A 22,358-nucleotide genomic window follows, 5' to 3' on the forward strand; every position below is an offset into this window, starting at 1 on the left:
CTCAAGAGACACAGTCTAATCTGATGGTACTTTAGCATTAACTATCTTTATTTCGAAGTTCCAGCAAGCAAAGTATTTTGTTTTTCTATTTCCTACCTACACTCTATACATATTTACATTCACACACACATGTAAATTCATATTTTTATAACTTTACATACCAGGTATGCACACAAACAGGCAAACAAACAACTAAGTACTTTGATATACACAAAGATGGACACACTCATGCTTGCACTTTCAAATATACAAACATTACTCCACAAAAGAAAATAATGCATACCTCCTTTACACAGGATTCAGAGTGACAGGTGAAGAGAAGAGCATGCCATTCTGCCTGGGAACCTAATTTCTTACTTAGGGACCCGAGTGCCAACTAACTAAACAAATCAATGTAACATCATAGGAAATAGAATGGTCTTGTCCACAGCCCATGGGGATACTACGTCCAATTGATCTATTGTCACATAGTTGGTTTAAATAAAGACCTACCTCTTGAGACTATAATGTACTTTGTTTCTGAAACTGACAATTGGAAGTCCATCGAGTCCAGCCCAGCAGTCTTCAGATTTAAACCTAGTGTCCCGAAGATCTGGGTTTGCTTGATTAGATGAAACGCCAAATAAGTGGAGAACAGGAATGGTTTGCACCCATTTTATGATTCCCTCTTCAATACAACTCAACATCATCTGCTTCAGAAATGTTTCAATTCTATGTAAAAAAAATTAAAACATGGAAATTCAGATTCACTTAAAATAGCACTATGATTAATACACAGTTGTGATAGAGGGGACCACAGAAGACATCTTTAACATTTTCCATGCTACAGTGCATTGTCTTGTTTCATTGACTTGTACCATAATATTAACTACAGAGAGTTAGAAAACGAAGTCATACTTTTTCAGGAAAAGTAAAATTAACAGTAAATATAAACAGAAGTTTTATATGATGAGTAAAATCAGGTAGGTGAAAACATACAAGGTAACCGCACAACATCTTACAGATCATCTACAGGAACAAATCACCATCTGATCTTGCTTAATTGGCTCTGGACACCTGAGGGCTAATATAAAATGGCTACATTAAGATCACATGTTGAAGAAATTTCTGGTGAAAGGTCACTGAAACTTTTTCTCTCCAGGGATGCTACCTGATCTGCTGAGCATCCCAGCAGTTTTGTATTTTTTCAGATCTCCGGCATCTGCAGTAGTTTGTTTTTGTATTAAGACTAGAGTCCAATGAACAGTGTAGGAGTACATACCTAAAAATGAGGTGCCAACTTGGTGAAGTAACGGCGCAGTGGCTCAATGGTTAGCACTGCTGCCTCACAGCACGAGGGACCCGTGTTCGATTCCAGCCTCAGGCACATTCTCCACATCTGCATGGATTTCCTCTGGATGCTCCAGTTTCCTCCCACAGTCCAAAAATGTGCATACTAAATTGCCCATAGTGTTAGGTGAAGGGGTAAATGTAGGGGAATGGGTCTGGGTGGGTTGCGCTTCGGCGGGTCGGTGTGGACTTGTTGGGCCGAAGGACCTGTTTCCACACTGTAAGTAATATAATCTAATCCAAAGATGTGCAGGTTAGGTGAATTGGCCATGCTAAATGGTCCATACTGTTCAGAGATGGGTAGGTTAGGTGCATTAGTCAGGGATAAATATAGAGTAATAGAGGATTGGGTTTGAGTGGACACTTTTCGGAGGTTCAGTGTGACTTGCTGGGCCGAAAGGCCTGTTTCCACACAGTATGGATTCTATTCTAATCTATACTTGCATGCCAAACAGCGGGAACAGCATGCAATAGACAGGACTAAACAAGTCTCAATAAAGGGACAAGATCTAAGCTCTGAAGTCGCACCATACGGGTCATGAATGGATGGATGAATAAAGAGCTTACCGAGGCAGCTCCACAGACCCCATCTTCAATGATGGGGAGCCCAGCACATCAATACAAACAACAGAATAAAAATTTTACAGTCATCTTCAGCCAGAAGTGAAGAGTGAATGATTCATCTTGCCTTTTCCGGAGGTCACCAGCATCATAAATGCTAGGTTTCCAACCAGTTCACTCCAAATTATATCAAGAAATTGTGAAAGGCTCTGAAAACAGCAAAGGTTATTGGCCCTAACAACATTCTGGCAATAGTACTGAAGTACTGAACAAAATAACTGAATTGCATAGCTAAGATGAGAATGATTGCCTTTGATATTGAGGTAGCTTTCAACAACGATGGCATCAAAGGACTGTAGCACAAGTAGAATCAATGGGAATCAGAGGAAAACTCCCTACTGACTGGACTCCAAATCGCATAGAGGAAGATATTTGTGGGTGTTGGAGGTCAATCATGTCAGTGCCAGGATATCACTGCAAAATTTTCTTATGAGAATATCCTAGGCCGAACCATCTGCTTCCTCAAATGACCCTTCCTCCATCATATGATTAGAAGTACACAGATTCACTGATGACTGCACAATGTACAGTACTATTCCTCAGATAATGAAGCAGCCTGCGTCCATTTGCAGCAAGACCCAGACAGCATCCAGGCATGGGGTGACAAATGGCAACTAACATTTGCACAAGTGCCAGGCAATGATCATCTCCAATAAGAGAGATTTACCCATTGTCCTTTGATATCCAATGGCATTACTATTGCTGAATACCCCACTATCAGCAACCTGCATGTAACCTCTGACCAGAACTCTGCTGGACCAAACATATAAATGTTATGGCTACAAAAACAGCTCACAGGTTAGGAATTCTGCAACGATTAGCTCACCATCTGATCCCCAATATCTGTCCATAATCTTATTGTCACAAAATAGGATTGTGATGGCACTATCCACTTGCCTGGATGACTGCAGCTCCAACACACAAGAAGCTTGACACTATGCAGAACAAAACATTAGCATCCCAACAGCAAAATTTAATATTCACTTCCTCCTTCAGTAATTCACAGCAGCAGTAGTGTGTTCAATCAAAAGAAGCACTGCAGTAACTCACCAAGGTTCCTTTCTCAGCACCTTCCAAATCCACAACCTCTACCACCTAGAAGGACAAGAATACCAGAAGCATGGGGACACCATCGCCACAATGTGCCCTTCAGCTTATACACCACTCTGACCTGGAACTAACTTCATTATCATGGGGTCAACTCCCTCCCCAACAGCCCTGTGGATTGTTCCTACGCCAGAGGCCTGTAGCATAAACGCAGCTTATCACCACCTTCTCCAAGGCAATTTTGGATGGGCATAAAATGCTGGCCTAACCTGTGATGCCTATGTAAGAGATTCCATGAAACCACTTTAAGAATAGGAATTCTCTTTTGGTGCACTTCAGACAATATATGAACTTGAAAAATGGAAAACTAATATATTCATGAAATATTTCTTTTCAATTTGTGACCTGCAAAAATAGCATAGTTTTCTTACAGAAACAAAGGATTGCACATCCACTATTATGTTAGACAGACCAAAGAGAATCAAAGCTTTATGTGCCACCATGGCACAGGAAAGACATGTTTGCAAATCACTGAATACTTTTGTTCTATTTACACAGTTCTTACTTTTCCGCAAAATGGAAGCTTTCTTTAAGTGTCTTGAATTCATTGGAAAGAGTATTCGCTGAATTTTGTTGAACGCAGAGAAGATCACAGATGGTATATAAATCTGATTTTCCTACTTCAATTTTATAGATGCCAGCCAGGTACAGGAATAGCACTCCCTTTCGTAGGCGGTTTTGCACAGAACTTGTCTCAGATTTTGAAGCTTGATTTTCTGGACACTTCATCCATTCTTTCAAAACTTTTAATAGGAGACCCTTAACCTAAACAACAAACATAACAGAATCTAAATTTTCAACATCATCTCTGGTCAGTATGGATAGAAAACAAAAACACGCATTTGAATAAGCATCAGAGTCATACTATAGAAGCAATTCCATTTGAATTAGAGCACCAGACTTTCTTTTTTGGTTCAGTTTAATAATATTTTACATACTTCCAAAATATCCTCTTATTTGTCTTCCTTCAAGGATGGTCTGATTTTCTTTTTGTAATATGGAAATAACACAAAGACACAACAAAGTGAAACATTAATCTGGCATAAATAAACCACCCAGAAGCAATATGTAACAGCAGCATAAAGTAATGAGCGTTCCCTGTATTTGGGAATATTCTTCTAATTTGAAAGGACATGAGAATGGTTTTGGTCTGGTAAACAACACAGAATTTGGCAGTTGCAGATTTTTTTTAAATCTGGCATCACTATTGAGAGGGAACCTGTGTATTGTCAGACTGGAAAGGGGAATTGGTGATAGAACTGACATTTGATTAATTGGTAGATTCTGATGTTCCAGGGGTCAAAGAACAAAGAAGAATATATATTAGATTCCCTACAGTGTGGAAACAGGCCCTTCGGCCCAACCAGTCCACACCGACCCTCCGAAGAGCAATCCAACCAGACCCATTTCCCTTTGACAAATGCACTTAGCACTGTAGGCAATTTAGCATGGCCAATTCACCTGACCTGCACATCTTTGGACTGTGGGAGGAAACCAGAGCACCCAGAGGAAACCCACTCAAACGCGGGTAGAATGTGAAAACTCTACACAGACAGTCACCCGAGGCTAGAATCAAACCTGGGACCCTGGTGCTGTGAGGCAGCAGTGCTAACCACTGAGCCACCGTGCAGCACAAGAACAGGCCCTGCGGCCCTCTAACACATCTGCCCTTCCATACTAAAACCATATCTCTCTAATGCCTTCCTATTCATTATTCATCCACGTGCTTCTTGAATGCTGCTACAGTGTCCGCTTCCATCACCTCCTTTAACAAATTGTAACAACGTGAAAAACATGCCTCACACATCTCTTTTAAACTTTCCCCCTTGCACCTTGAACCTGTGTCGCCTAGTAACTGACCCCTCCATCCAGGGAAAAAGCCTCATACTTTCCACTCTGTTCAAGCTATTCACAATCTTACAAACTTCTATCAGGTCACCCTCAACCTCCTGTGTTCCAGTGAAAACAAACCTAGTTTAACCCCAACTTTCTTCATTGCTAAAATCCCACACACCAGGCAACATCTTGGTAAACCTTTCCCGGAGGAGAAAGTGAGGACTGCAGATGCTGGAGATCAGAGCTGAAAATGTGTTGCTGGAAAAGCGCAGCAGGTCAGGCAGCATCCATGGAGCAGGAAAAGATTCCTGAAGAAGGGCTCATGCTCGAAACGTCGATTCTCCTGCTCATTGGATGCTGCCTGACCTGCTGCGCTTTTCCAGCAAAATCTTTCCCGGACCCTCTGCAAAGCATCCACATCCTTCTGGTAGTGTGGTGACCAGAACTGTACACAATATTCCAAGCATGGCCTAACTAAAGTTTTGTAAAGTTGCAGCATACCTTGTCTATCCTTATACTAAGTAACTCTTCCAATGAAAGCAAACATGCCATAAGCCTGTTTGACTACCTTAACTATCTGTGCTGCCACCTTCAGTGGTAATGTGGACCTGCACACCAAGATCCCTCTGCATATCAATCTGCCTAAAGGTTCTGCCATTCACTGTATAATTTCCAGCATTTGACATTCCAAAACACATCACCTCACATTTGCCTGAGTTAAACTCCTTCTGCCATTTTTCTGCCCATGCCTTTAATTGATCTACATCCTGCTGTTTCCTATGACAATCCTCCTCACTATCCACAACTCCACCAATCCTTGTATCATCTGCAAACTTACTAATTAAACCAGCTACGTCTTTTAAGAACAACTTGGCTTAGAAACTCAAAATTCCTTTCCGTGAGATCATCCTCCACCAATTCCTTGTCTTTGGTGAATATGGACTCAAAGTATTTGTTAAGAACCTTACCTACCTATTCTGGCTCCACACATAGATTCCTTCCTTTGTCCTTGAGTGGGCCAACCCTTTCCCTGGTTGCCCTCTTGCTTTTTGTAAAAAGTCTGGGATTCCCCTTAATCCAATTTGCTAACGATTCCTCATGACCCCTTTTAGCCCTTCTAATTCCTTGTTTAAGTTATTTCCTACTTTCTTTATATATTTCAAGGGTTTCATCACTTCCCATCTTCCTAGATGATACAAATGCTTCCTTTTTTTTCTGATGAGGTCATAACATCCCTGGTCATACAAGGTTCACATAACTTGCCAAATCTATCCTTTATTCTTGCAGGAATGCATTGATCCTGAACTCTTATCAACTGCAGCTTGAAATATTCCCACATGTTCGATGTAAATTTACCCTCCAACAGCCACTTCCAATCAAAGTTTTCCGGTTCCTGCCTAATATTGCTGTAGTTCGCCTTCCCCTAATTTAACACCTTCACTTGATGACTGCTGTATCCCTATCCGTGAGTATCTTAAAACTCATGGTATTATAGTCACTACTCTTTTCTACAACATACTGGACAGAATCTTCCCAGCCCTGAACTGATGTGGGCATTAACAAGAAAGTTGGGAGAATTGATCGGGAGTGAGAAGCTTCACACTGCTGTTGAGAGTAACAAAAAATCCTATTTTCCAAAAAAGGCTGAATGTCGAAAGGCTTATTTAAATGCATTAACATCCTCATTATAATATATTTCAGTTTGTCATTCTCCCATTCACCAAATAGAAACTAGAGAGTGACAATTCCCAATATTAAAATTAAAGCAGTAACCTAGGGATGCCAGGTTGCCATTTGCTTGTCTGGACCTTCATCAATCACCAACATCTAAGGCTTTTTATGGACAGTCTATTTATGCTATGATTCGGTCCATAGTTTATAAATGTTATAATTAACATGATATAAAATGTGCCTGGTTTTGATGATTTGATATGAGTTTCTCCTGCTTAGTAATTTAAATCTAACATTCTATCAAGTGTATAATGGACAAATGAAGAAATTAAATGATCATCCAAGTGATACCAATGCCTGGAGAAAAAGTAAAAAAACAGCATTGAGAGTACAACTTAACTTATCATGCCATATACAAATTCAATTAGCTATCTTCAGAAGGATGTGTCAGAAAAGAGGTCAAAATTCTGTGATTTTTTTTAAAGTAAAATAAAAAGAATGGTAACTTTTTTTAATGAAAACATTTCCATGCTAAGATTTCATGTTTAAAAAAAAGTTTCAAACACAAACTAATTTCTGTGTATAAATGTACAATATATACATTCTGAATTAAACAGATCTTTAACACCACTTGATAATTCTACTCACTTCTTTCTCACCAATCAAAAGGGCAGACCAAAAAACTGGTCGGTTTTCAAAGACCATAGGACGCTCATAAACTTCATAGAATTGCTGCAATTGATTCAGAAAACTCTTCAAATTTTTCTCATTCCACGTTGAAAGAATGTCAAGCATTGACTCCAGTAAGACTTCCCCAGCTATTAGTTTGCCTTTCCTTACATCAGTTTTTTTACCAATGTTCAACCAATTCTTAAAAGAGGCTTTGATACCTTCTTCAGGGGCTGCACAGATGATATCATCATACTGATGCCATTCTAAATAAATATAAAAACAATATTTTAGAAGTGAAAAACATAAAAGTACCAAAAATGCAAAAGGTTCTCTCAGGCCCTAGCTTCAACTGTTTATCTATTTTTCTTTTTAAATGATGCAGTGCATTGCCTAAATCTATTTGGATTTTTCATAGAACTCATAGAAACCCTAGAGTGTAGAAGCAGACCATTCAACTCTGAAGAGTATCCCACCCAGACCCAGTCCCCCACCCTATTCCCCCACATTTCCCATGGCCATCCACCTAGCCTGCACATCCATGGACACTGTGGGCAATGTAACATGGCTAATCCACTTAGCCTGAACATCCCTGGACGTTATGGGCAATTTAGCAAAGCCAAACCATCTAACCTGCACATCTCTGGAAAGAAACCACAGTACCTAGAAGAAACCCACACAGACACAGGGAGAATGTACAAACTCCACACACATTGTCACCTGAAGGTGGTATTGAACCCATGTTCCTGCTGCTGTGAGGGGGCAATGTTAACCACTGAGCCACCATGCCACTGTGAGGTGAGGGTGTAACTAGCAAAGCAGATCAGGGAAGATTAACTGGTTTCATATATTTGATTTTGTAATTGGCATTCAATAAAGTGTCACACAAGACATTGTTACACAAAATCAAAATTTATGAGATTAACTTAGAAAAGCTAAAGTGTTGGTTAATGAAAAGAAAGCAGGAATAAATTAGCAAACTTTGAGCTGTAGTTAGAGGATGATGGGGTCTCAGCCATTTGCAATCTGTATAAAATGACTTGGATGAAGAAACAGAGTATTATGCAGACAGGTTTGCTCATAACATAAAACCAGGTGGGAAAGTTAAGGATGAGGTAAACAAACTTAGACTACAGACAGACAAGGACAGGTTAAGTGATTAGGCAACAAAGTAGCAGATACATTAAGTGGAGAATGTGAAATTATCCACTTGGCCAAATTTTGTTTTAAAATTGAGAGATTCTAATGACTGTTGGTATGCAGTATTGGTGAAAATTTGTAGCTCAGGTTGTTTGCTTGCTCGCAGAGCTGGTGAGATTGTTCACAGACGCTTCGTCACCATTCTAGGTAACATCATCAGTGCACCTCCACTGAAGCACTGGCATCTGTCTCACTTGCTATTCATTTGTCTGGGTCTGCTGGGGTTGTGTTATTTCCAGTTCTGTTGCTGGTTCTGTTTCTTAGTAGTTGGTACATGGAATCTAACCCTACATGTTTGTTCATCGAGTTCCAGGTTGAGTGCCAGGCTTCCAGGAATTCCCACGCATGTCTCTGTTTGGCTTGTCCTAAGATTGATACGTAGTTTCCATAGTTTCACTCCCAGGAACACCGAAATAAACATATCGACAGGAATTCCGGAACTCCATTAACAAATGTGTAGAGTTGGATTCCACACATCAACCACTTAGAAACAGAATCAGCAACAAAACCGGAAATGTCACCACCAACCACAGCAGGCCCAGACAAATAAATAGGAAGCATGTCAGAACACCAAAGCTTCACCAGAGGCACACTGACAATGTTACCTCAAATGGTGACAAAACATCTGCGAACAACTTTACCAGCTCAGCAAGTCAGTCAACAACCTCGACTGTTGGAAAGCTAAGGGATTAAACTTATGCACCAATGAAAGTTAGCATTCAGGCACAGCAAGCATTAGGAAAGCAAATGTCAGCCTTAATGTAATTCAATTAAAATATATCTTTATTTATTGCTGAGATGTCAGCACTACTGACATTCACTGACAATTATTAAAGAAATTATACAATTACATTAATTAATTCCTTCATGGCAGGAGGTAGAGGGTGCCAGTCAAACATTGTTTTTGTCACTGGAAGCCTGTGTCCCAGTGGTGTACCACAGGATTCAATGCTCGCTTTCTTGTTGTGTGTAGTATATATCAAATGAAAGTATACAAGGTGACAGAGATGGAGGCAGAGTAGGCAACTTACAGGCTCAGCCCAGGGATCATCCTTTCCGTCCACTTCTCTTTGTTTTCCATTCCTAATTATTTTCGTCTTTTTGAAAAATCTATGTTGGCTTGTGGAGAGAGTGGTCACACCGTGACAGCTAAGGGCCTTGAGCAGGACAGCCAGCAGGCCGGTGTGCAGCAGGATTGTCAGCAGTCACAGGACCAGAGTGGAGCAGAATAGCCAGCAGCTGGCAGACCAGGGCCAAGCAGGACAGCCAGCAGTTGGTAGGCCCGAGTTGAGTGGAGCAGCCAGCGGTTGCAGGGCCAGTGTGGAGCGGGATAGCCAGCGTTGGTGGGCCAAGTGGGACAGCCAGTGGTCAGTAGGCCCAAGCCGAGCAGAGTGGCCTGTGGTCACAGGGCCAGAGAAGCCAGTGGGTTGGGGACCTGGAGGGGTTGGCCAGCAGCCTGGGGACGAGTGCAGTCAGCCTGTCACAGATCTCAAACCCGGCAGTGGGGGATGAGCGAAACCATGGGTGGAAAGCCCATGATGTGGAGAGACTGCAGGCTACAGAAGGACTGTAATGTTTCTCTTTTAACTTTATTTATGGTCCTTATTTTTACTATGAAGAACTGTAATGTAGAACTTTTAGCTTTTCTCTTTATTTCTCTATTTTTGTACCTTAAGATTGTACCTAGGTACTTTGTACCAAAGATAGCGGTTTGAGTGGCAACACTGTACACGTCTCACTGCACTCCTTTACTTTAGTACACATGACAATGAACTTAATTCTAACAAACCTAATTTTAACATTAATGATCGAGCCATGAATATAGGAGGCTTGATCAGCAAGTTCATAGTTATGTGGTGATCTTGTGATCTCAAGATCAGTGCCAGTCAGATGGGCAAAACAGTAATAGATGTAGTTTAATCCTGAAAAGTGTGAGGTCATGCATTTTGGGAGGAGTAACAAGGCAAGGGAGTACACAATGAATGGAAGGAAAAAGGAATTTACTGAGAATTAGACAGATCTTGGTGTGCATGTCCATATAACCATGAAGGCAACTGAGCAGGTGACAAAATGGTTAATGAACTACTTACCTTTATTAGTTGATGCATTGATTACAAGAGCAGGGATCATGACGAAGCTAGACAAGACATCGGTTAGGGTACAGCTGGAGTACTGGGTGCAGTTCAAGTCCCCACATTATTGGAAGGATGCAGTTGCACTGGAGAGCATATGGGAGAGATGTTCCCAGACTGGAATGTTTCAGCTATGAAGGCTTTATAGGCTGGGGCTGTATTCCATACAGTTGAGTAGGCTGAGGGGGGAACCTCATTTAGGTCTGCAAAATTTTAAGAGGAATTTTGAGGGGGCTGGATAGAATACGAAGAAACATTTTCCTTTACTGGAGGAATTAGTAACCTGGGGTCATAGAATTATGGTAAGGGACAGGAGACTTTAGAGAGGATTTAAGGGAAAATGTTTTCACACAGAGGGTGGTGGGAATCTGAAATCCACTACTTGAAAGGGTGGTAGAGAACAGGAATCTTCACAACATTTAAGTAATATTGTGACTTGAAATGGTTTACAATTTTGAATACCTCTACCAAATCTCCCTTTAATCTCTCTGCTATGAAACGTTTTTTCTAGCATCGAGACACTGCATGCAAGCAAAATATTTTAACTCTGGTAACACTTCAGCAAGAATGCCATCAGTCTAAATACATGGATGAAAACTAAGTAGGTCCATTTCCTTAGATGATTCTTCCACCACTGATAATTCAACTAAATTATAGATTAAAGTCTTGATTGTAAATGACATAGTGATGGCTTATTTATGCAGCTTGTGTTCTGCCCTTGCAGGGATAACACATTAGATCCAACAATTTGAGATAAGCTGAATACTGGAATATTTGTAAGATTCTCTCAATTGTGCTCAATCTGGCTGACGCTGAAACATATCTCCCACTAAAACAAGTATGTATAGAGTCATAGAAATGTTCAGCATGAAAACAGATCCTTCTGTCCAACTCATCCATGTCAATCCTAAACTAATACAGTCCCATTTTCCAGCACTTAGCCCATATCCCTCTAAACCCTTCCTATTTATACATCCATCCAGATGCTTTTTAAATGCTGTAATCATACCAGCCGCTACCACTTCCTCTGACAGCTCATTCCATACATGTATGGAATGCGTGATAAAGTTGTCCCTTAGGTTCCTTTTAAATCTTTCCTTTCTCACCTTAAACCTATTCCCTCTAGTTTTGGACACCGCCACCCCAGGGAAAATAACTTGTCTATTTAGCCTATGCATGCCTCTCATGATTTTACAAACCTCTATAAGGTCACCTGTCAGCATCCAATTCTCCAGGGAAAACAGCTCCAGCCTATTCAGCCTCTCCCTGTAGCTCAAACCCTCCAACCTTGACAATATCCTTGTAAATCTTTTCTGAACCCTTTCAAGTTTCACAAGGAGCAGTACGGTGGCTCAGTGGTTAACACTGCCACCTCACACACCAGGGACCCAGGTTCAATTCCAGCATCGGGTGACTGTCTGTGTGGAGTTTGCATGTTCTCCTCGTTTATGCGTGTGTTTCCTCCATGTGCTCCGTTTTCCTCCCACAATTCAAAGATGTGCAGGTTAGGTGAATTGACCATGCTAAATTGACCAGAGTGTTCAGGAATGTGGAGGCTAAGTGCATTAGTCAGGAGAAATGTAAAGTAATAGTGTAGGGAAATGGGTCTGGATGGGATACTCTTCAGAGGTGTGGTCTGGACTTGTTGGGCCAAATGGCCTGCTTCCACACTGTAAGGCTTCTATATAACATCCTTCTGATAGAAGGGAAACTAGAATTACACACAATATTCCAAAAATGGCCTAACCAATGTCCTGTTCAGTGGCAACATGAATTCCCAACTTCTATACTTGTTGCTCTGACCAATAAAGGGAAGCATACCAAACGCCCTCTTCACTATCCTATCTACCTGCAACTCCACTTTCAAGGAGCTATAAACCTGCATTTCAAGCATTTATTCATTTTTATAATAACAGAACATATTCATTCTATTTAAATAAAACATATGGCACACATGCTTTTGACAATAACATTTCTTCCTGTTTTTCATCTGAATCTAAAATCACATGCTGGTTATGACTACAATATTATGTGGAAATAAAAATGGCAATTTAAAATCTGAACTGTTTATGGAACCAGCAGTAAAACAGGCCAGTAATGCATAACTACGTACCTCCTTCAAAAACCAAGTCTGGTTTAATATGTAGACAACGATTAATGATACACCCATCAGGTGTATCCCACTTATAAATCTGTTCAAACTCAACTTTATCACCCTGTGTTTTATGGACTGCATATTTATAAGGAAATTGTTTTCCAACCATAGTTTTGGGAGCAAACAGACGTCCTTCGATTAAGTAACCATGTTCTTTCAAGTTCCTGTTAAAGAAACAAATAATACAGATCATTCATTTATCTGAACAAGTCTTAGATAGATGAATTATGTAGATCTCTATTGATCACTTAAGTGAAGTGTAATTATTCTACGTTAAGGAATGTGGTCGAATCTTACCCTGGAGTACAAAAGTGTTGTATTACATGAAAGTTTGCAGAATGATACAAGAGCTCCAGGTGTTTCGCCCCAAAGTATTATTCAAAAGAAATCTGTCAACCACCATTTTAAAATCTACAATAGATCTAGTAAAGGGAATTCTAAATTTTATTATTTTTGTGTGTAAAGCTGTTTCTGAATTCCTATTTTAAAAAGCCTGGTTATAACTTTGAGATCTTGCCCCCAGCCCTGGACTCTTTGTCCAAAGGAAATAGTTTCTCACTTTTCTGAAGCTGTTGTGTGTCAGTGAAAACTCTTGATCCTTTTTATGGTGGTGGTGGTTGGGGGGAGGGAATTACAAACATTGTATATACTTGTGTATACACAAATTTTTAAGACTATTTTTAAAGGTTCAAATTAGGGGTAGACTAATGCACGGGCACAAGTTTTGAGGGGCTGAAATTCATGCTGCAGTTCAAAATATGTATTATTAGCAAAAGTCAATTTGATCGCACAACTAATCCTGGGTAAAGTAGAAAAACACAGTGATTACAGTAAAGGCCATTACCAGATAAAAGCAAGAGAAAAGTATGTAGCTAATATATCTCATTTTTATTCGGATATAATGGCACAATTAAAATGATTAACTTTATATTGTCATTAATTTTTAGATGTATAGTGAACAAAGTACCATAAGTAACGACAGACTTAGTACCGGTCTGAATGAATGAATGAATCAAAACATGTTGCAGTAAACCAAGACCGGTAAGTAGAGTCATGAATGAATGAATAGAGACGCAATATAGTAAAGAAAAAGCGATGAGTAGAGTTACCGGTATGAATGGAAGAATGCGATTATGTTTAAGCGGTTAATGGGAACATGCAGTTTCCTTCCTAAGAGGGTTACAATGTGATACAGTAGGGACAACTTATACACGAGATATATGGAAAATACAAGATACATGAAATCGACCTATACATGAGTGTTTACAGTATTATGTTTGGCCGACTTAAGTGTTGGGACTGTATCTTTAACTTAGATTAAAACGGAGGAATGAAGACCATCACGTGATCTGTACTGAATTCCGTCTGACAACAAGTATAATAGATTTATTTTTGTTTATCTTAGATTACTTTGCAATCCAACATGGTAAATAATGGGGCCTCATGGTTTGTTACAGACTTCTGGAACCTAATTCATGAAGCTTAAGGGAAATTTTAATAGGTCTGAAATGAAGCCTTTTAGTTTCCCTTTTACTTTGAGTTTTAGGCAGTCTTGAGAGGTCCATGGAGTAGGATGGCTGTGTGGACCAGTGCTCCTGAAAAGGGAAGGTTGTGTAGTGAACAAGGTAACTTTAGGATGAAGAAATTGTGTTAGTCCTAAAGCAGAAGTATTAGCATAAAACCTGAAGACATTAATTAAAGTGAGTACATTGAAGTTCATTTGTATAATAGTTCCAGGGGGAAAAAAATACAGTTGCAGTCTAAAACAGGGGTGTTTCTGGCTGTGTCCTTTTTCTTTTCAACATACAAAGGAGTGTTCTGGATTAATGGGAGAATGTTTTTATTGTATTTGTTAATAAACCTCTGTTTTATTGCAAAAGCAAAACCTGCAGCATTGCATGCTTATGTTTCAGCAAAAGATTACTTTGCTAAAATACAAAACAAATCAAAATATAAGCTATCAAGCCAGAAGTCTGCCTAGGATCTGATTTGTCTGATAACATCAGTTAGGATCATAACAGTTATAATGAGTGCAATTTCACAGAAAGTGTAGCATTATATATAATCACAGTATGGGATTTTCAACTATGTTAAACGTAAAGGGGGCAAGATCATTTCAGGACTTGAGTATAAGTTGTCTACTGAAATAGGGTTTAGTTAATGTTTTTAAATTGTTACAGTAAAATTCTTAAAACTTGAAATCTTGTCAGCTGATTCCACTTTGGAAATTCAAATATCTTGAACACAAACAAATATCTTGAAAATGTAGATTAATTATTCCTTAGCTCTCTAAATTCTGGGGAATACATCCTAATTTGTGTAATCTTCTCTTGCAATTTATCCCTTGGGGATTTTAGGTGTCAGTCTAGTAAACACATGCTGCATTTTTCCACTAATCGTCACGTCCCCCTCTCCCCACCAAAGTCCAGAACTGCGCTCAGTCCTCCACATCTGTAGTTTTATAGATCTGTGGTTTCTAATCCTCTGTATTCTAGTACTGTAGGAGTTTAGACCAGCATTTCCATAGCTTTTCTGATTATTTTTTGCAACCGTTCAAGGCTTTGGAAAGCTGTAGCTGAACCTCCAAGTCTCTAGAATGTTTCCAATTAGTCACCAATTAGAAATGATCTTGTTCAATCCTTTTTAGATCCAAAGTAGGTGACCTCACATTTATATACAATGTAATCCTTTCCATACAGTTTTGCCCATTTCCTAAATCTACCACTATATCTGCAAAGCTTACAATATCTACACTGGTATTAGCAGGAAATTCAGATTTGTGGCTTTCTGCCTTATTAGTCATGAGCTTGTTGAATGATGGAGCAGACTCAAATAGACTACTCCCGTTCCAAACTCAAACATCTGTATGTATCATGCAAGTTCTGTGAACAAGTGATGCCCAAAGCAGACTGTAATGGGATCAGCCAGAGTTTTCTCATTAGAATACTGACCCACTTTACTATTTTGCCTTCTGCCCCGCAGACAAGTTTCCACCATATCAGTAGGTTTCCTTCAATTCCACAAACTTGTAACATCTCACAGGAGGGATTTTACCATATGTCTTCTAGAAGTTCGTAAAAAATTTAATCTATTGTCTTTACCTGTCTGCTACTTCAATTTACATGATGATAGAAAGCAAGACAATCATCTATCTGTTCTTCACAAATTTCTAATAACCCTCTACTGCAAGCACATTTAATGGATTCCGTTTTATAAATTTAAGACCTCAGTGTTGAGAATAAAATTGAATAAGTTTGTTTTTCTAATCTACAATATCTGAAGAGAAAGGGCTTGCAAGTTTGGCTGAAACAAAATCAGATTTGACCACGGGAAGGTTTTAAACTGATAGGTATCCAGGATCCAAGTTACCTAATTTTTATCAGGATACCAGCTTCTAAATGAAAAACAATTTTATGTTCAATAACACAGATGAATGAGGACAGAGGTTGTTCCTTCCAATATTTTGAGCAACTCTCTATTCTCATCTCTACAACCCTGACTAACTCCACCATTGCCTCAACTAGCTGTTGCTGAAATCCTCATCTAAGCTGTTTTTAACTCAAGATTTTATTCTTTTAAAGCACTCATGGCCTGTCTCTCTTCTACTGTGCTTTATGCTCCGTAAATTTGAGCTGATCTTAAACATTGCCATAAGTGCCCTAATTCATATCAGGTCTCAGTCACCTATCATCTTCAGGCTCACTGATGTATGTTAGTTCAATTTAAATTCTTGATGGTGATTTTTAATTCCTCTATGGTCATTACCTCTTCCAGACAATAGTCTGCATTGCTTCAGTTCTGACTTCTTCCACATCTATCACAATTTTTATCAAGCTGCTTTAAGCTCTGGAATTTCTTTCCTAAATCTCTCTGCCTCTCTCCCTTTCTTTGCTCCTTAAAACTTGCCCTAACATTACCTTGTAATAATAATCTTGTTTTACTTCATCTTATATCATTAAAACTGTTACATAAATACAAGTTGTTATTGTCATAAAATGGAAACATTTTACTTTTCTCGAGCTCAAAATAAACTAAAACAAAAAACAACACTTTGAATGAATTCAAGCAGCAAAGTAAGTAAAGAAATAACATACTTGGTTACAGACATCTCCACCATATCTATGTCCCAGTCGAAACCAAGACCTCTCACATTTACTGTATCAGATTCCGGATTGAATTTAAAATCCTTGGATAACAATGCATGAAAACAAATGACAACAGTTTCTTCCTGTGGCAAAGGCATGCTCCTGTTGGTTTAAAATACATTTTTTTAAAAAAAACCTCTAATCATTGCAAAACACAAAATATTTGTTATGCCATTTTACTAAATTTGCTGGTTCCTGATGAAGGGTTTTTGCCCGATACGATGTTTCTCCTGCTCCTTGGATGCTGCCTGACCTGCTGTGCTTTTCCAGCACCACACTCGAATATTATATGGCATTCAACTTAAACCTGCAAGAAATTTAATTAGTGTCCTGCTCGACTTTGGTCCAGAATTCGTAATAGCAATGACAGCAAAACTGTCCACAGCAACTGCCTTTACTCCTCTGAAACTAACAGCAACTTCTAACGAACATGTATGTTCAGTTTAAAACAGAAATCTAGAAGTTTCTGCCAGTCATTTGCCATTGGTTGTACTGCTTAAGTCCAGGCAGACTTCAGTCAACAGAGAAATCACTAAGCTGAGAAAACTTTATCCCTTTATGCGTGTAACTGTTAATATTCTAGGAAACAAAAGTTACAAATTGTTGAATGAGAAGCAGTTTGGTGTTTAACAGTGTACTAAGCTCATGACTGTGGCTGAAAAACCTTTCAGGACCTGAAAAACTAACTACATTTGTGAAATATTAAACATCTGCATTATAATTAGAAAAGTAATTTTAAAATGTTAGCTTTTGTTTCACCTTTTGTCTCAACCATATTTTAATTCCTCCATAACACAATTGTAAATGTATCAACACCAAATGGACTGCTATGATTTAAGAAGGTCTCTCATCACCTTCTCAAGAACAATTAGGATGTGCAATAAACCCTGACACAGCCAGAGAAGTCCACATCCCCTGAAGAATTTTTTAAGAGTTCCAATAAATTACATAGCTCTGTCAAATTTAATGAAAATGACAGGATAAACAGTGAATTTTACTTTCTAGCCTGCATGTCGGGTTCACTGTTTACTCTGTTAAATTAAATCATTGTTGCTGAATAACTTGAGATTTCTTTGATTTGGTGCCAGATTCAACTTGCTTTGGGAAAGGAGAAATCCAGTAGGAGATCACAACACCTTTGCGGGCAGCATTCTTCAAAGTTAGTGGTGAGCATTATCACTGCATCAATGACCTTGATATTCATGCTGGAGTTACAAACCCAACCAGCTCAATGTAGTTGATCACTACTGTGACAGTCTTTTGACAACTTGGGGTCTGTAAGTAGAGACATCCTTGGAACACAAGTGACCACAAGTCTTTTATTATTCTTTCAGAGAATATGGGCATTACTGACTAGGAAAGCATTAAGTGTGCATTCCTAATTTCCCTTGAGAAGGTTAATGGAGCACTGCACTTACTCTGAGGACTCATAGTGCTGTACGAAAGGAATCCCAGAATTTTGATCTGACAACAATGAAGAAACAGCAATATAATTCCAAGTCAAAATGATGCATGGCTCAGAGGGAAAATTTTGTGGGATTGTTTTTATACATCTTTTGCCCATGCCCTTCTAAGTGGTAAAGATCACAGGCTTGGAAAGTACTATGAAGAAACTTTGGCGAGTTGCCGTGAGTTCCCACTGCTGTCATCTGTGTATCAGAGGTGGAAAATGTGAATGATGAACGTGATGGATCGAGTGCCAATCAAGCAACTGCTGTGTCCGGGATTTTGTTGAGCTCCTCAATATCATTGAAGCTGGACCCATCCTTACAATTGAGGAGTATTTCATCGCACTTCTGACCTGCACTTTGTAGATTGTGTACAGGCTGAGACTAGTCACAGAGATCGATAATACCACTTCTGATGGTGGATCCTTTTTTTAATCCTTTGGTGGATAAAAAAAGTGTCATTGATAAAACTGGTGAAGGCCTCAGATACTATCCCGAAAAATGCCTGCAGTGATGAGTTAGAATGGAGATGGTTGTGACTGTTGAAGGCCAATCTCCTTTTGTATGAGGCATGACTCCCACCAGCAGACAGTATTCCACATGATTCTGATTCCAGTTTTGCTAGGCTTCTTTAACCCACACGGAGTCAAATGTTGCACCAAGACCAAGCACTGTCGCTGTCATCTCACCACTGGAGTTCAGCTCTTTTCTACATGTTTGGACAAAAGCTTCAATGAGGCCAGAGGCTGAGTGGCCCTATCATGGTTCAAAGTGAGCATCACTGAGCAGGGGACAAGAATCTCTTTTATCACTTTGCTGATAATCATTCATAGACTAAGGAGATGGTTATCAGGCACGGTGGATTTGTCCTACTCTTCAAGACATACGAGGGCAATTTTCCATGTTGTCAGATAGAAGTCAGTGTTTTGTTGTTCGAGAACAGCTTAGCCTAGGGTGCAGCCAATTCGGAAACATAAGTACTTAGTACTGTTGCAAATGTGTTGCTGGTCAAAGCACAGCAGGTTAGGCAGCATCTCAGGAATAGAGAATTCGACGTTTCGAGCAAAACATTACCAGAACTGATCGCCTTTGCAGTATCTATTGTTATTCCATGATATCATATCGTCAATAAAATTGGCTGAAGAACAGCATCTATGACAACAAGGAGGAGCCAAAGACAGATCCACTCAGCACTTCTGAAGATGCATGCAAATATTTCAGATCTGTTTTTTAACTCGCTCACACGATATGGGCGTTCCTGGGTGGCCAGCATTTATCTCTCATCCCTCATTGCCTTTGAGGTGGTGGTGGTGGTGACTACCTTCTTGAACCGCTGCAGCCCACGTGCTCAAGGTAGATCCACAATGCCCTTAAGAATGGAATTCAATTGATTTTGCACTGATGGTAGACCTCCATATTGTTGAAGATGGGGATATTCGTGAATTCTCCAATTCTTGTTACTTGCTAAATTGCGTCCTATCATTCATGACTGGGTGCTGCTGGGCTTCAGCGTTTAGTCATGAACAGTTGATAATTCGATTAATTAGCTCCAGCTATTGCATGCTGCTTCTGCGGTCTGGCATGCAAGTCATCCTTTGTTGTAGCTTCACCAGGTTGACGCCTAACTTTTAGGTATTCATGGTGCTGCTCCTGGCATGTTCTCCTGCACTCTTCACTGACCTAGTATTGACCTCGGGTTAAGCAAATTTTCATTCAACCAGGTTGATCCCCAGGTTAAATAGCAATTTAAATGCTACTTTTTTTTAAAACTGTTGACTAAAAATATAATAAGATACATTAAACCAAGTTTAAGGCATATTTAAGGTTTAAGTAAACATCTCGTCCACAGAAAAAGTGATGCCCTAGTATTAATGCTAGATTAGTTTAATCCAGAAATTTAACTTGTGTTCTGGGGACCTGGATTCGAATCCCCTACATATATAGTGGAATTTGAATTGAATAAATAAATTAAATAAGAACCATTGTCCAATTGTCAGAAAAAGCAGTCTGGTTCACTAATGACCTTCAGGGAAGAAAGCTTGACTCCCTCACCTGGTCTGACTTACATGTGACTCCAGACCCACAGCAAAGTGGTCAACTCTCAACTGTCCTCTGAAATGGCCGAGCAAGCTACTCAATTGTATCAATTGCTATTAAGTATCAACAAAGGAATAAAATTAGAAGAACCACTCGGCATCAACCTAACCACTTGAAAAGACAACATCAGAAATTGGCTTTTGACCCTACAAAGTGGGTCTCACAGACAATCATACTCACGAATTATAAATTACAGACAATGTCACAGACACCACCACCACCATTCCTGGATATGTCCTGTCTCATCGTCAAGACACAGCCAGCAAAGGGAGCAGCACAATGGTATACAATCAGGAGGGAGTCAGGCTGGGAGTCCTCCACACTGACCCCAGGTCCCATGAAGTCTCATGACCTCAAGTTAATCATGGGTAAGGAAACCCCTAGGAGAAAGAGAATCAACGTTTCGGGCATGAGCCCTTCTTCAGGAATCATTCTCCTTCTCCTTGGATGCTGCTTGACCTGCTGCGCTTTTCCAGCAACACATTTTCAGCTCTGATCTCCAGCATCTGCAGTCCTCACTTTCTCCTAGAAGATTTTAACCTACTGCGAATCCTCTTGCAAGGATGCCTTCCTTGAAGAAGCTCTCTTCCTCCCTTTACAAGGATTTCAGTGAGTCCCTCTCTCACTGCACACCCCAAGTCATCTCCTCTGCCCAGAAGCTCTTCAGCCACGTTCTCAAACAGACTCGCTACCACAGCCACATCTCCTTCCTCAGCACCTGTCTACGGAACCAACATCCCTGAAGAAGGGCTCATGCCCGAAACGTCGATTCTCCTGCTCCTTGGATGCTGCCCGACCTGCTGCGCTTTTCCAGCAACACATTTTCGGCACTGATCTCCAGCATCTGCAGTCCTCACTTTCTCCTAAGGAAACCTCCTGATTACCACATAACATCCTCCCTCAACTGATGAATCTGTACTCCTCTATGTTGAACAACACTTGAAACCAGCTTGGAGGGTGGCAAGGGCATAAAATGTCATCTGGGTGGGGGATTTCAACATCTACCACCAAGAGTGGCTTGGTAACAGCATTTCTGATCGAGTTGATTGTGTCCTAAAGGAGCAAGTGGCTGGACTGGATCTGTGGCAGTTGGTGAGGGAGCCAACAAGAGGGAAAAACGGACAACCTCATCCTCACCAATCTGCCAGCTGCAAATGCATCTGTTCCTGACAGTATTAGTAAGAGTGACCACTGCTCAGTCCTTGTGGAGATAAAGTCCCGCCATCACATTGAGAATACTCTCCATCATGTTAGAATCATCATCGAATCCCTACAGTGTGGAAACAGGCCATTTGGCCCAACAAGCCCACAATGACTCTCCAAAGAGTATCCCACCCAGACCCATTCCCCTATCCTACTATCCTACATTTCTCCCTGACTAATGCACCTAACCTACACAACCCTGAACAATATGGGCAATTTATTGTGGCCAATTCACCTGACCTGCACATCTTTGGGAGGAAACCGGAGCACCCAGAGGAAACCCACACAGAGACAGGGAGAATGTGCAAACTCCACACAGTCGCCTGATGTTGGAATCGAACCCGGGTCCCTGGCGCTGTGAGGCTGCAATGCTAACCACTGACCACTTCAACCATGCCACCTCAATCACTCGGCCACCATGCTAATATCACTATACTAAATGGCTCAGACTATGAACATATCTAGCAACTCAAAACTAGGCATCCATCAAGCAACTGTGGGCCATCAACAGCTGCAGAATTGTATTCATGGCATGGCATATCCCCCTCAACAATTAACAGCAAGTCAGGCCATGAATACAATGGTTCAATGGAGAGTGCAGGAGGACAATACCAGGGGCACCAACAGGCATACCTAAAAATGAGGTGTCAAACTGGTGAAAGTAACAAACAGTTCTACTTGCATGCCAAACAGCATAGGCAGCAAGTGATATATAGAGAAAACTGATCCCACAACTCTTATGGAT

The 22,358-nt window shown here is 40.2% G+C and overlaps 1 protein-coding gene across 1 annotated transcript in view; it reads right to left on the reverse strand.

Annotated features, from left to right (window-relative positions):
* Positions 1 to 22,358, reverse strand: part of rnf213a (ring finger protein 213a) — a 168,369-nt gene that overhangs the window by 130,743 nt on the left and 15,268 nt on the right. Inside the window, exons 3-7 of the mRNA XM_060844830.1 lie at positions 16,815 to 16,967; positions 12,679 to 12,884; positions 7,213 to 7,499; positions 3,563 to 3,822; positions 493 to 711 (exon numbers count right to left, since the gene is read on the reverse strand). Coding sequence (XP_060700813.1) covers positions 493 to 711; positions 3,563 to 3,822; positions 7,213 to 7,499; positions 12,679 to 12,884; positions 16,815 to 16,967 — 1,125 coding nt within the window. The remainder of the gene's footprint in view (positions 1 to 492; positions 712 to 3,562; positions 3,823 to 7,212; positions 7,500 to 12,678; positions 12,885 to 16,814; positions 16,968 to 22,358) is intronic.

This window comes from Hemiscyllium ocellatum, chromosome 25 (assembly GCF_020745735.1).
Source record: "Hemiscyllium ocellatum isolate sHemOce1 chromosome 25, sHemOce1.pat.X.cur, whole genome shotgun sequence".
NCBI classification, from domain to species: Eukaryota; Metazoa; Chordata; class Chondrichthyes; order Orectolobiformes; family Hemiscylliidae; genus Hemiscyllium; species Hemiscyllium ocellatum.